Raw genomic sequence first — 16148 nt, forward strand, 5'->3', positions numbered from 1 at the left:
TTGGCAGCCACCTTAACCATGAGGGCTGAGTGGGTGAAAACACCCCAGGCAGATGGGCTGCCCACCCCCACAGTATCCTGTTCTAGAAATGAGCTTTGTCAAAAGAGGCTGGATTGGCCTCCCCAGCCCTCTCTCCTGGGACTGGTTGTTCCCCTGCTCCTACCACATTTAGCTGCTCAGTCTGGCATAGCCCGTCAGGTTTCAAAGGGAATGAATCCAGGGGCTTCTGGGATGCTCACTCTGCCTCTGAGTGCTTGGTTCTCAGTGGAGGCATCTCTCTCATCTCTGGCTTGGAGGAGGGAGGGCAGAGTCGGGTCAGAGCTGGAGAGTGGGGTGGAGGTTGGGAGGGACCCAAATAGTACTTGCACCCCTATGGCTGAAGAATGCAGGACTTCAGAAACACAGGAGTGAGGCAATAAAGACTTGATCATTTATTATGTATATCTAATGGACTATATCTGAACAAAGAGTAAAATAAACTGTTGTGTTAGAAAAGGACAATAAGCAAAATTAAGAGTTTGGTTGGTATTTAGCTCTTCATGCTAAATTAATTAAGGGCTTGTATTTCGATTTTGTAGGAGTAAATGGAAGTAGAAAATGTCCATACACTTATTTTCAGATATGAAGTTTATAACATTGAGTCAGATTCTACTAAATCTCTCTAGGTGCTAACAACTCTAACCAAAGCAAAGACTTTGCTTAAATCAACATCAGCCTTAGCAATAGAAGGCAGAAGAGGAATAAATTTTTCACTTGTTCATCGTTCCTTCCTCACTGTAGCATTATCTACGTGAGCCTCAAGTTGGAGGTCTTTGCTGGTAATATCAAGTGGGAGAAAACATGCTCTCTGAATTCAAGAAGTTGGAAATGCCTTTTCTTTCTCTCTAGACCTTACTTTCTTTTTCTGTCTGCTGTGGCAGGTGGACCTTGATTCCTAAAATCCTCTCCACTTCTTACTTTCCACGATTCAGCCTCACTACCTCCATTGATTATGCCACAGGTCTTCTCCTTAATGTAATCTGACAATGAAACTGTTATGCTTGACCTTAGGAATAAGACAAGAGTTATATATCCTATGGATGTATTCCTTTTGTGGTTTAATCAAAGCTTCGAGTTCTCTCTTTATGCAAGGCTTTGAAGACTCTTTGGAGTCTGTGACAGTGATGCTTCAAATATACTGTGCTTGGGAAGACTCCAGCCACAGTATTTGGAAAAAAAATAAATTTTTTAAATAAATTAAGTTTTAGGGGATCACTCTTCTTGAACACAGAGGTTAAGAGCACAGCTAGGAGAGGAAGATTGCTTGGCTTGGCATTCTACCACATCTCTTACTACCTAGGTGTAATCTTACTACAGTCTAGGTAGTGGTCTTACTACCTAGGCAAGCGTCCAAGTCACTCTCCGAGCCTCGCTGTCCTCTGGAAAGTGGTGATCATGAGAGCGAAACCAAAGAGAGTCATTGTGAAGATGCAGTGGGATAATACACAAGTGTGCTAAGGGCTCCAGAGAGCTTGATAATGATTACGTATCACACTCGTATGCTAGCACATAGGGCATTTGGTCGGGGTTACTTCTATTCCTTACTTCTGTTCAGCAGCATGAGGGCAGGACTCTTTCTTCTCTCTATATCCCCAGCATCTAGCAGAGTGGTTATGTCTTGCATATAGCAAGTTCTAATAATAGTATCTGCTGAGTCATCAAGACTGAACATAGAGTGGGTGAAACAAATGTAGGCAAAAATAATGAGCCATAAATAATTTTACTTATGTCATAAAAGGAAGGAAAGACCTGTGTTTTTCCAAAATGGAAGCTATTCTGGGGTCCATGGGAATGTGGATCTGGTCGGGGCTGGGAGGAGGGCAGAAGAGAACCTGTGGTAAAACAATGGTTCTCAAGACCTGGCTGCATATTTAGAAAATACATGGAGAACTTCTTAAAATAGCAAAGTTGGGGGCACACCCTCAGGGATTCTTAGTTAATTGGTCTGGAGTGGGTCCAGAGTCTTTTAAACTTCCCAGGTGATTTTAATGTAGGGCCAGGATTGAGAATACTGATCTAAAAACCTGATTAAAGGACTTTGTAATTTCTGAACTGGTGTTGTGCTGAGACAGTGATGCAGAAAGAAGAGTGGGGTGGGAAGGAGAAAGGAGAAAAGAAGATGTTCTCTGTCTGAGGCAGATACGTATTTTAAAAACACAGTAGAGAGACATATTACAGGCCCTGGCTGCTGTGTCTCAGTGGTTGAGTGCCGGCCTGCAAACCAAAGGGTTGCTGGTTTGATTCCCACTGTAGGGCATGTGCCTGGGTTGCAGACCAGGTCCCTAGTAGGGGGCATGCGAGAGGCAACCATACATGGATGTTTCTCTCTCTCTTTTTTTCTCTCCCTTCCCCTCTCTAAGAAATAAATAAATAAAATCTTTAAAAAAAAAAAAAAAAGAAAAACATTACAAGTATGGACATTATAGCCAGGAATACTGCTTACCCTAGACCATAGTCACCTCTCCTTGAGGAAATTAAAGTGGTTCCCTCAACCTGACAGCAAAGGAAAGCAAAGCAAGATTTTATTTTTAGCTGTGGCCTTGAGCCCCAAATAAATACAGTGCCGAACATTCTAGTAACTGAGTGTAGCTGAAGGAATACCTCTGTCCCCTGGATTGTTGGCTGTTGTACCATCTTACCCAGTGGTGTCCAGTCTTGCTTTCATGTTGGAATCACCCTGGGAGCTTTAAGACTTACTGATATGTGGGACCCATCCCCAGAGATTCTAGTATTCTTGGTCTGGGTTATAGCCAGGACACAGTGATTTTTTTAAGTTTTCCAGATAAATCTAATGTGAACCAAGGTTGAGAGTATGTATCTAACAGTATCCAAACTACCATAGTTTCTAATGAGACACCTTGAGCAAGGATTGGATTCCCCCAAAAAGTTCATTTGTTTTTTTCCATAAGATGGCTGTAGCTGTCTTTAACTTCATTCAAAACAATTTGGTTAAATTATTTTGTGACAGCTGTTAAATCAGCATGCATTTTGAAAAAAACTTATCAAAATTGGTGAATTGTGCTGTCATATTAATATTGAAGATAAAAGAAAGTAAGAAACATTTTTGGCATATTATGTTTTATTATTTCAAGAAAGGTAAAAAACACAACTGAAATGCAAAAAGAAAAGATTTGTGCAGTGTATGGGGAAGGTGCTGTGACTGATGGAACATGTCAAAAGTGGTTTGCAAAGTTTCGTGCTGGAGATTTCTCCGTGGATGATGCTCCATGGTCAGGTAGACCAATTGAAGTTCATAGCAATCAAATGAAGACATTAATTGAGAACAATCAATGTTATACCATGCAGGAGATAGCCAACATACTCAACATATCCAAATCAATAAAGTTATTGGTGAAATGAAAAATGTGTCTTTCATTTTATGGAAAAAACTAAACAGACTTTTGGGTCAACCCAATATATAAACACCTGACAATAAGATTTTATATTTACATTTTATACAAGGCATTCAATAGTCCCATCAGTCAGTAATCAATAGTGACTATATTATTTTCCCAAGGGAAAGAAAAAGTGGGAAAAAGGATATTTTTTAGCCAGCAAAATGCCACGTACTATATATACTTTATCTCTTAGTCTTCATGACACCCCTAAAAGTCTTTCTTGGGATTCCCATTTTACCCAGTCTCTGAGAGGATATTGAGCCCAGAGATTCACCATTAATAGGTTGCAGACCATGGATTCAAAGTTACATCTGTCCTTCCCTAAAGCTCTCAGGTACTTTCCACCACAGCACGTGACCTGAGCTCCTCCCTAAAGTGGCCCTTGGGCTCACTGTACAGGTATTTATTGGGTGTGGTGAGTCGAGCACGGTGCTGGATCCTGAAGATGCAGAGAAGTATCAGACAGACGTGGACCTAGTGTCCATGTGTATGCATTCCTGAGAGAACACGCAAGTTCTAAGGAACCAACCTCAATGGAAGTGTGTGATGGAGGGATGGGTGCAGAACATTGTGGGAGCACATCAGAAAGAAACTTCAGTGCAATATTTTATTAGGGAGACTGACAAACTTTTATTACAAATATATTTCACTACTTGATGCAAAGAACAAACATTCTTTTTTTAAAAAATATTTATTGATTTTAGAGAGAGAAACGTGGATGTGAGAGAGAAGCATCGATTGGTCACCTCCCATATACGCCACGACTGGGAATCGAACCCCCAACCTTTTGGTGTAAGCGATGATCCTCCGGCCAACTGAGCCATACCAGCCAGGGTTGAACAAACATTCTTGTTGCGTTTCTGAGATCCTCTAAGGATAATAGTTAAGCTATGATTAGATCAAAAGGAGTAATCTCAACATAAGAAAGCTTTATTTGCTGTTGATCGGTGGACATGTACCAATTGATGGGTTTTAGCTGGGACTCATGTTAATGTGTAGGAGGCAGTGGGAGAGAGGGGTGAGTTTATATTCTTCTAGGTGTAGCTGGAGTTCTTCATGCTTTTCCCATTCTCCATCCACAAGATACGCTGTTGAGGGCTGCAGAGGTGTCATAGGTGTCATCTTCACCCATTCTGTTTTCTGTGTTTGTCTCATAAAACAATCTCAAGCAAGGTAGATGAAAATGTAGGGCTTGCCTCAGGGCAGGCTGCAAGCCTCTTCTGGATGATGTCCTAAGCAGTGGGGGTGGCCTCTCTGATGAGTTACTAGGCTTAGAGAGCCTATTTATATGCAGTGAGCCATAAGCTTTCCATAGGAAGACACTTTGCCCAAGCCCAGCATACTAAACACCAGAGACACATGCAGAATGAAAACGAGCTGGAAAAACATCTGCATTGTGGCTGGAAGCAGGGAAGAGCATCTACTTCTGCAGATGGATTTTTTAGAATACTAATCCAAGGATATGTTTCTTGATTTTATGGAGAGAGGAAGGGGAAGGAGAGAGAGAAAGCGAAAAAAAGAAACATGGATCTGTTGCCTCCAGTATGCGCCCTGACTGGGGATTGATCTTGCAACCTAGGTATGTACTCTGATCGGAGATCAAACCCACAACCTTTGGGTGCACAGATGACGCTCCAACCAACTGAGCCACCTGGCCAGGACTGCAGATGGATTTTAATTAGATTTTTATAAAGTAAAAGTAAACATGGGGGTCAAGGGACATTCCACTTTGCTGAGCATTGCAGAGGTAGAAATTTTTATATTCCTTCTTATTTTTTATTTCAGTCAAGATGTTCCACCTCATCCTCTTGGTAACTGAAAATAGTAAGTGGAAGGAGTTGACTGCCAAAAGAACAAGCCGTTCTTTTTTGTTTCCCACAGATATTTCAGGAGCCAGGACTTGGAATTATGAAACCGACAAAAAATAAACATGAAAAGATACTGAATTATTACCATGTAACACCAGAAATTTTTTTTCCTACTCTCCCATATTGTCCTTATGTAAAGCACTATTTTTGCCTCTACAGAGATGAATTTCCTTTAGTGTGTACAGACATTCTGACTGTATTCTGCAGGTGTATTGGTGGAGGCAGTGATGAATTTCTGATGGCTCAGTAAGAGCAGTGGGGAAGTCTCCCAAAGAGGATTTCTTTTTCAGGTGGCCATATATTGAGATTGGTGGTCTCCCCATCTGATCAGCTAACGAGATCAGCTAACTCGGGCATAAGTTCCTGAGACTGGGTCTTTGTGGCCTTGTTTTGTATTTTCCAATATGATCCAGACGCTGGTTTGTGAATATTCCGGGTGTTGGCAAATGTCCTATCAGAGACTGCTGAGTGCTGTCTCGTCTGGGGATGGGCTTTCAGAGAGCACCTCTCCCTAAACCCAGTTGATAATAAGGAGCTGATCATCGACTGGAAAGTTATTCCCAGGCAAAAGAGATGGCATGTTTGACCATCCCCCAAAAAGCCAGCTATGGCAATCTGTCTAATTTCACGGAGAAATATTGTAGAGGTTGAGAGAGTACTGAAATGGCTGTTTCTAAATTCCAGCTTTCATATGCATAGTGAACGAAACATAGTCGTTGCAGTACTACCTGGTTTTTAATTGTTTATTTTTCTAAATCAGGAATTGAGTTAATCTGTGAGAAGGACATTGATCTGGCAGCCCAGGTGCAAGAGCTGCTGGAGTTTCTGCACGAGAAGCAGCACGAATTGGAGCTCAACGCAGAGCAGACTCATAAGCGGCTGGAGCAGTGCCTCCAACTGCGGCACCTCCAGGCCGAGGTCAAACAGGTGAGCCTGGCTCTTCCATCTTCAACTCGGGCTTCCCACTTGGGCTGGGTCAGCCACAGGTGTGCACAGGCCTTAGGTAAGTTAAGGAGTGATTGTATTTGTTTCTGAAAGCTAGGCTGCCATCTATTGGACCTAACAGATAGACCTAATGGTACAATGGCTCAAACAAAAAATGCAAAATTTCTCTTTCATAACAATCTGAGGAGAACATTCCCAAGTTATCCCTGGTATTTTATTTTCCTTTGTTCCTTCAGTCCTGGCATACAGGTCATGGGAAATACATATCCTTTATCAATAAATATATTAAATCTTCAGAGCTGGGTTGATTAATTTGAGGCATCTGTGTGTCTAGTACAGTACCTGACACATAGCTGATAATCAATACGTGGTAGCAGTTGCTATCATTCTTTTCAGTGTGTGTGTGTGGTTCTGATAAATTTTTCTTATCATATTAAAGTAAACCTTAAAAAGGAAAAAAATTCTTATCTATATGAGACATTATACTAGCTGTTTTTCTAAAGACATACCCAGATCTCTAGGAATCTCTAGGGACATAACAGTGACCAATGGTACAACAAACAAATGTTACAGCCCTGGCCAGGTGGCTCAGTTGGTTGGAGTGTTGTCCCATGCACCAAAAGTTGTGGGTTCAATTCCCAGTCAGGGCACATGCCCATGTTGCAAGTTTGATCCCCAGTTGGGGTATGTACAGGAGGCAACCAATCAGTGTTTTTCTCTCTCTCTCTCTCTGTCTCCCCTACCCGCTTCCTCTCTCTCTAAAATCAATGAACATATGCCCGGGTGAAGATTTTTTTTAAGCTACATATTTTTTTTTATTATGTGCAGTACTGCTAGATCTTTTAGATTTAAGTCTATTAATTTACCCCAGGGAAAAAACATCATATTTATATAATTATTGCTCAGTCCCTTATTGTCAGGGTATTTCTTGCTAATGCCTCTTTTAATCATTGCTTGGCCAGAGCCCAAACATGCTGTGCTAAAGATTCATCAGTGAGCCCCAAGCAAGATCAGATCAGAGCACTGCCATCCAAGTTGTTTTCTGTTTCATTACACTGGGATCACATCTGAATCTCTGGAGAAAAATATTGTCCATGGGGACATGGTAGAAATCCTGGCAGGCCCAGAGCCGTGATGAGCACACAAATCTGAAACTCTTGGCAGTAATGAAAGTACTTTCTTTTCATAGGGGAAGTACTTCCTCATTTGTGATATCATTTTAGAACAAGCCACGGGGGAAAGTGGTGTATGTTTACTTTACAAACGAGGAAACTGAGGTACCAGAGGATTAGTGCTTGCTGGACCTCTTGACTAACTCAAGCTGAAACTTGAGCCCAGGCCTCCTAAATCCAAGGTTCTATAATTTGCCTCTTCGAAGCCCCACTCCCACCCTGAGGTTTTGGGAGAAAGAGAAAGAAGCTTTCCAGCACAACTCAGTCTGGGATTTTCTTGGCCTCTATAGCAGTACATCTGAGTAGACAGGCAGGCGCAGTTTACACCTGGCAGCGAGGTTGGCACCTACCCGATCGTCAGCGGGCTCCAGCAGGTCATGGGAGTTCTCTGCTCTTCATGCTCAGCTATTTCTGCCAGGGCACAGTGGCATGGATAGTCATCTGAACAAAGCAGATAACATGAAAATTATCCCTGTTTGACTTTGAAATGAATATATACTTCTGCTTCTGTTTCTAGTTTTTAATTTTATTTATTTATTTTTTTGCTCCAGTATTAATAGTAGAGCCAACACTCTAATTATGTTTTTTTGACTGATATGAAAATGGAAATGAATGGTCATCCACCAAGTATACATTCTGTCTGAAAGGGGGAGCTTGGATGATGATACGTAGTTTCTCAGATGGGACAGTAGAACATCTCTCTATGAATAATTCAGGCTTGACTGATATCTGCACACATTTCCATTCAGTATTTTGAGTTGGAGAACAAAAAAAGGAATTCCTCTATGGGGGTGAGAAAATTCCTTCTCCCCACCACACAGTGGGATTGTAGTTCAAAATGGTACTGGATGGTTAGAGTCAGACTTTAGGAAAACTGTGAAGGCCTTTGCAAAGCACAGTGGCCCTTGGAGACCACAAAGGACTGCTACTTGGTTAAGCCACCACGCCTCGTTAGACAGACTTGTTTTCTGCATCAATGTAAGACTCTTTCTTTAGAGAGTCATCTAATTCAGTTTTAGGGAAGGCTTTTGTGTTTGATGGAAGTTGGTGGAGCGGGAAATATTGACTTGGAAGCTGTTGACACTTGGAAAGAGGGAGTTAATTTAGATGTCAGTATTGATCAGTGGGGCTAAATTTAGACACTAGCTTGAGAGTGTCTCTTTTGAATATACACTCAAAAAAGAAAAGAATAAAAGAAAAGGATATTTAATTGAAATATCAGTAATGGAGACAGAAAGGGAGAGGACAACAGTGTGTTATACATATAGCTCTGTCGTTAGAGCTCTCATAAGTTAAAGGTTTATGTTTGGCCATCGTAACCACAAATTGTTACATCACAGTTATATGAAACTGAAGCTTTGAGGAGTGGCAACACCACAGACATTAAGCTGAAAATTATTTTCAAGTATTAAGGACAAAGGAAATTGATTGATGCAGCTGATTTTTTTTTTTCTGAGGGATTACCTAGGACTTTGTATCTAAGATAAATGGCCCAGTTACGTCCAGAAAAATGTTGAACCTAGAAGGGAAACCACTGTCTTGATTATAGTCCATGGTCCAGGACCACCCAGATCCTGGATCCTCCCTTTTCTTCTAGAAAAATAGTTCAGATTGTTATCCAAATCCCATAGAATGCTGATTGCTTTGCAGGAAAATTGCTACTCAGGTAAGGATGACCTCACATTTATTAGATAATTCAGAAAGATTTGAAAAACCCATTTAATGGGCATAAAACTAAATGAATTTCCATATGTATTCCTGCAGAGCAGTGCATTTGGCAGAAAATAGGTCAAAATGGATTTATAAGATTTTGGGGCTCTCAGCTATGGGGAAAGAAATCATACATTTTTTTTTTACTAAAGATGTTGACAAAATTAGCCCTATGGACAAACTACTGGCCAAAATTTGCTTATGATCAAGATGGGCATTCAAAACAAAGGGGAAAATATTATCCTGTCCTCATATTCTTGTCAAGAATACTGTGTTCAGTTGGGTTCACTGATAAAACTTAGAAAGGAGTTGGAATAGATCCAAAAGAGAGGCAGCCAAAGGGACAAGTACTACCCATTTGTTTCAAAATGGAGATAATGAAGAAGGCACATGGTCACAATTTATAAAACTATGATCAGTGAGTCCATACAATCTCAAAAATCTTGAATTTTTAAAAATAGAAGACATTGGCCCTGGCTGGTGCGGCTCAGTGGATTGAGCGTGGGCTGCAAACCAAAGAGTTACCAGTTCCATTCCCATCAGGGCACATGCCTGGGTTGTGGGCCAGGTTCCCAGTGGGGGCCACATGAGAGACAACCACACATTGATGTTTCTCTACCTCTCTTTCTCCCTCCCTTCCCCTCTCTCTAAAAGTAAATAAATAAAATCTTTAAGAAAAAAACCCTAAAAGACTCCCAGTTACTATCTGAGGGACTGATGGGTTTTCCTGTGACTGGAGTGGCAGAAATGGTTGTGCCTTATAATGCTTTCTGCAGTAGCAAACCTTAGACTCAATGGCTTTCAGTACAACCTTAGAGATTTGTTGATATGATGTAGAGAATACAGTCATATAGAAGCAGCTTCCTCAGCCTACATGATGACAGGGTCCAGTCTGCTTAGATGGACATCCACCTAAGTTATTTGTGGACATCCACATCCAGTTAACTAAGTCCACTCTTCTCCTAACCCGGGGTTATCTGAGCTTCCTTGGCCTAAGGAAGCAATAGGTCCCATTTTTCCTCTCCCCCTCTCAGCAATGACTGAGCTGAATTCGTGGCCTCTCTCTAAGTCCCCAAGAGCAATACTTTTTCATTCCCTTATTTCTACAAAGTTAAGTTTCTCTGGTATCCTATGTCTCTGAATTTCGAAAGAAGTATAGAACATTAGGCCTCAAAGTGACCTTCAAAGATCATCTAACCTATAAGTAAACTGTTATCTCAATGACTGATCAACATAAAATATTAATCTGACAGATTACATTTTACGGTTTGCAAATAATTTTACATTAATTATTTCATTTCATCTTCTTTACCCTGGGACTTAGGCAAGGAAATCGTTACCGTTTTACTGAAAAGAAAACTGAGCTTCAGAGAGATGAAATGTTTCCAAAGTCAAACAGCTTGAGATTAGTAGGTCCAACATTTTCTCATTTTTATTACAATATTCCTTGTACTTTGCACTCATTTGCAAAGTAGATGCTCATGAAGAATAAATAACCAATTTTATGAACCAGGAAGACAAAGGACTACAGTAATAGAAAATTATACCAACAAGAGTTGTCATTAATAAGAGTACAAAAAATGATAATAAAACAGCTACAGTACCTACATAACATCAGGAGGCCCAGAATACAAGTACTGGGACAAAAATCAATATTCCTAGACCTTTTCTTTTCTCATTGTGAGAGGTACAAATGAAGAACCATAGCATTGCCTAGCTTTGCTCAAAAACTAAAAATCATTACCACCACCACCATCCTGCTATACGTATTATAGTATGTTGCATCAAGACTGATACTGAAAGTGAAGGTACTGTTATCCTACATTTACAGATGAGAAAACTGAGGCTCAGAAGGGTTAAGTGGTTTTGCCTGGTAGAACAAAGCCAGGTGTTCTGACTTAAGATTTTATGCCCTTTCTACACTATCCCAGTTCTGCTTCTAGGACTAATGCAATCATAGGGATCAGTCCCACTGCTGAACCCAAGGCAGGGATATAAACTGCCGTGCATTTTTTAATCTTCCTAAAATCAAATCTCCCACTTTAAAGTCCTGCAGTGCATTTGGAAAATAAAAATGAACAAGAGGTCAAAGATTTGGCATGATTTAATGAAAGAGGTAGAGACTGAAGCAAAATGCAATGAATCCTGGCAAAAGGACTTACTTAGTTCAAAATATACATTGTGAGTTCCATTTTGCAAAGAGATAAAGCATTTTAGGTATGTGATCCATGTGTGCGTGTACCCAAAGTTACAGGCACCTTTTGGAAATGATTAGCACCTCTAGCCAGCCAGCCACAGTACACCAGTGGCATTAGAGATTTCACATATACACTCTGAGCAGGTATTTCCTGCAACTAATCGCTGTACAGATTGGTGCCTCATCCACAGTCTGCCAGACTGGCCATGAATTAACATCTCAATCCAGATAGCCTGGCTTCAGTGGGATTTCTGCCCCAGTGTTATCCATGCGCAACATGGCACCAGTCCTTTACTGCCCAAGGAAGAAATTTGCAAAATGTCTGTGAGGGTTATGGCATAAAAGACCAGGATTAGTATTTTTCTAATTGCTTAACATGAAGTTGAGAGGAGGGGAAAATCTGAAACAGATTGAGGTGACTTCTGTTTATGTTGAAGTGACAGATGCATGGTATTTACTGATCTTGAAACTTCAAAAGCATTTTTTCTCCAGTAAAACTCTCAGATCTACTAATAAAGAAAATACTTGGCAATTTTTTGGTGACCAGCACAAGGTGGATTTTCAAGGCCTAATTCTTCTAGTTTGATTATTTGCACTAACTCTATTAGCTGGATAATCACCACAGGTTCACTTCACCTAGGACGTTCTAGACAATGTCAGCTGTTTCTCCTTCTATTCTAATATTCCCTAGCTGAGTACTAAGGTCACCTAGAAATTTTACCCATCCTAGTCATGGCCTCTAAATAATTTAGATCATTTTTAACTTACTCTCCCTTTTTCTGGTGACCCATGTATGTTTTTTTTATCCTATTTTGCTTATTTTTTTTCTCCTTCCTCCTGCGTTTGGGTTGCTTACCTACCAAAGCTCAAGCCTCTCTTCTCTTGGCTATTTTGCAAGGCATAGGCGGTTGGACCCACTGCTTAGGTATGACTAAATGTTCGTCGTAGATAATCACTCACTCTTTCAAAACCATCACTGCATTTCCATCATATGCAAGGTACTTTATGAGATGAAAATGTGACTAATATAATACTCTACTTTTCTGGAAGTTTACAGTCAAAGGGAGGAAATGAAACATAGGTCAAAATAACTGATCAAAGGTAGTCTGTGGTGAGTGCCACAAAGGTGGTAAATACAAAATGATATGGTTGTGCTACATGATAAAGACATTGTTTCTAATGGGAGTGATTAGGTATAGCAGATTTCAAGAAGTTGTTAATATTTAAAATGGGCCTTAAAATACAAAAGGGAAAGAAAAGGGTACCAACAGAGGAAATGTATTTATTTGTACTCTTCTGTGTTCCAGAAGGAACTTCAGAAACGTACATACAATGCAATCAGATAAATTGATGTTTAAATTAAGTGGGTGAGGACACTAGAATAGAAGGGTGATAAGGGTAGGGAAAGAATATATGAAGCTGGAAATGAGGTTGGTCCTTAAAGTAAGTACCTGATGGCACAGGGTGCCAGGTAAGATTAGGAAGATGACCGTTTTAATTACTCAGACCTGTCCTGTCCTCTCTCCCACTGTAGGTAGAAGATAGCAAGCCCTCTGACTAAAGGGCCCATCAGAGAAGGCAACAGTTCTGGGGAAGCTGCGAAGGCCATTTATCTGTGTTCTTGTTCCAATTCCCTAGGTCCTGGGATGGATCCGCAATGGGGAATCAATGCTCAACGCCAGCCTGGTCAATGCCAGCTCTTTGTCTGAGGCTGAGCAGCTTCAGCGGGAGCACGAACAGTTCCAATTGGCCATCGAGGTAACACCCAAATCTGGCTACCCTGTCCTCCCTTCCCCTTTCTGCTCTGTGGTTCAAGCAGGATGATTCTTCAAGATGTGGGTGTTCCTTACTCTTTCTAGTGAAATGGTCCAGGTAGCCTCCCTACTGCCTAGGAACTGATGGGGAAGTAAATGCAGGGTTCATCACCCCAAGGAGGCCTGGTATTAGAAGACAAGTATTCACACTAAAAATGTGGGTTTTGTTTCTTACTCATTGGTACCCTTAACCTTCAGGGCCTTGGTATGTTGAGTTTTATATTCATTATGGACTAGGCACCACGTTAGAAATGTAAAGATCACACAGAATTGAGGATAAAAAAAGTGCAAAAGTCATTAGTAAATTAGGATTCCATTTTTAAATATTTAGTTTACAGGTAAGATTTAGATTCCATTGTCAGATTCTGCCTTTCAACAATAATCACAGGAGCAGACACACTAGATAGTTTACTTCACTGAGAGTAGTTGTTCAATGACGCTGTTTTAAAGGCTCTTTTAAATAAAACTCCACTTATGATAATTTAATATAAGTTTTATCTTGCTTTAAATAATACCTTTAATTATCTTTTCTGCTAGAACATTATCCTCCCCAAAGAGACTTGAGCTAATTGCTTTAGAATGGTGCGGGGAAGAAGAGTAGGAAATGGGACATGAGGATGGTATTAAAAATGAAATAAGTTCAGTACCAATGGGAAAAGAGAGAAAGAGTGAAACATTCAAAGGCATTCATTACTCGTGTTTCAGTACAAAACCCAGCCCACTCCTGAGTGTGTAAGAAATGTAGAGTTGTTATCTTCTACTAAAAAAATTATTGTTAACGAGAATTTTCTACAATGATAAATTTTAACTGTCTATGCCAATAAATTTATGTTTAACACAGCAATCCAACTGATTGCTAGTCATTTTTAAACTAGTATTGGTTGATTTGAACCATTTGATTTTCCAGAAGGCATCATCTTGTATGTGTTACCATAGCAGGAACATGAATGACAGGTTTCTATAAGATTTCTGATATCTTCTAAGGAACCACTGTTTAGGATGCGGTCTGGGATTTAAGATTTTGAAATATACTGTACATTACCCACACAGTATAAATAATTGTCTAAGGAAGAACTAACCAGAGGAGAAAAGTTTTGTTATCTACCATTAGCTGTCTCTGTTGCATTTTACTGGCATGCTCAGACCTGAGACTGTTGGGATCTATTCACTGTAAAGGAAAAATCAGGATTTGGGTTACAATCAAGAGTCAGGCGCACCGTGGACAAGGCCCCACAGAGAGGCGACAGTAAAGAGAACTAAGGTTTGTCAGTCAGGCCAGAGGAGCGGCATGAAGCTGTGAGGAGTGCTAGGCAGAGAGAGCAGACAGCCCTTGGCCACACCGCCTCCTTGTTTATCTTGAATGTGAAGGTTTATGTGCCTGACAGGTATTTAATTTTCAGTTCCTTAATCAAATGTTGGGAAAGTATCACTAAGTGTCACGACGCTCTTGAGTATCTCAGTGAGCTAGTGGAAAATAGCGGGTAAATGCATTTGCAGTGCTATCAAAATAACTCCATTTCACATGACTTCCATATGCAGCATGTACTAACTTGTGTTAGATGCTGTGGCATCCTTGAAGAATAGAGGCTCACTGAGCATAGATGTCCCTTAATTGCCTGAGTGCAACTGAAATATTCTCGGAATTGATATTGAGGTAGAGGTCCCTAGAGAATTTATGTCTGTGCTTTCAAGAGGACATGGCAGAGCAGATAGGATTTCCGGAAGATCTTGGAAACGCAAGGTAGGCAGGGTCCGCCAGAATAATGAAGAGAACAGAACCAGAATTTCAACATACGTTCCTCCTTCAGGTGGCCTTGTGCTTCTCTCTAAATGTATCAGTTTACACCCGGGTCTGCACTGGGAGAAAATATACCATGGATGATTTAAGCAGTTTGAAAGCAGATCTACCTTGTCTGGTTTGGCTTAACCCATTCTGATGGTGTTATTGGAGGCAGTCACAATGATTGCTGATAGGGCCCTAAGAAAGAACCCTGGGTTCCAGAAGGGAAAGTAAAATAGCTATAGGTAAGATGATCATATAATTTATTACTGAAATAGAGGAACTTTAAGAGTAAAGGAGGGAATTATTCATAACTAAGCCAAAAAATAGGCATATACTAGAACTGTCATGGGCGAAGCAGGATTTGCTCACCCTAGCTTGAATGGCCTCATCAGTTTGAAGGTTTTGGTCTCACAAAAGAAGGTCAGAATTTTTACCTGAAGTGGACTTGGCTTCAGGAAAACTCCCTAGAGCCATTCGGAATTGAGAGTAATAATATACAGCACTCAAAAGCATAGCTTTGTCACCAAACCCAGATTATTATTTGTTAGTGGCTGATGTTGTGGCTGATATGTCTTTAAGAACTATAAACATCACAGAGACAAATTCAATTTTAACTTCCATGCTTATTTGAAATCTTTTTATGGATTTTAACCTTAAACATTACGGCAGAAATAGCTAAGTAATAGTCATCTAGTCATTATAACTGGATAATAAATTCAGTTGATTTGGTTCAATTTTCTTCCATGTTTTGCTACTAAATATTAGCATCTCTAATCCATATATTAAAGATATAGCACTCAACAGGATTAGATAAAGAGCAGAAATAAATGCAAAATAATGATTCAAACCTAGCAATGCAAAGATTATGTCATATGTCATATGCATAAGAGTTTATCATTTTGGAAGTTAAAGGAGGAAGGGGTTCCCAGGCCTATTAGATTATAGTAAACTATAGAATAAGGAAGAGGATTTATTACACAGCATAAATTATAGGAAAATTAAAATTACTCCTACACTGTCAGAGAAAAAGACATTATAATGGACTTATGATGACAATTATATGCTAGTTTCATATATTGAGGAGAACCCCGATAATTTTTGTAATCACTACATGTTCATTTGGTTAACTCTTGCCCTAAATGAGACACTGGAGAGCCTGTTCTAATTGCTAGACATCAAACAATGTGATGTGATCTGGTGGAAAAGACGTAGCTTTGGGAAT

General features: G+C 40.2%; 1 protein-coding gene across 18 annotated transcripts in view; it reads left to right on the top strand.

Annotated features, from left to right (window-relative positions):
- The window catches only part of KALRN (kalirin RhoGEF kinase), an 838419-nt gene that overhangs the window by 548608 nt on the left and 273663 nt on the right, over positions 1–16148 (top strand). For all 18 annotated transcript variants that reach the window (XM_053918456.2, XM_053918443.2, XM_053918448.2 and 15 more), the window contains 2 exons: positions 6066–6232; positions 12968–13087. In XM_053918456.2, the coding sequence (XP_053774431.1) occupies positions 6066–6232; positions 12968–13087 (287 nt within the window). The remainder of the gene's footprint in view (positions 1–6065; positions 6233–12967; positions 13088–16148) is intronic.

Source organism: Desmodus rotundus, chromosome 2, assembly GCF_022682495.2.
Source record: "Desmodus rotundus isolate HL8 chromosome 2, HLdesRot8A.1, whole genome shotgun sequence".
Taxonomy (NCBI): Eukaryota; Metazoa; Chordata; class Mammalia; order Chiroptera; family Phyllostomidae; genus Desmodus; species Desmodus rotundus.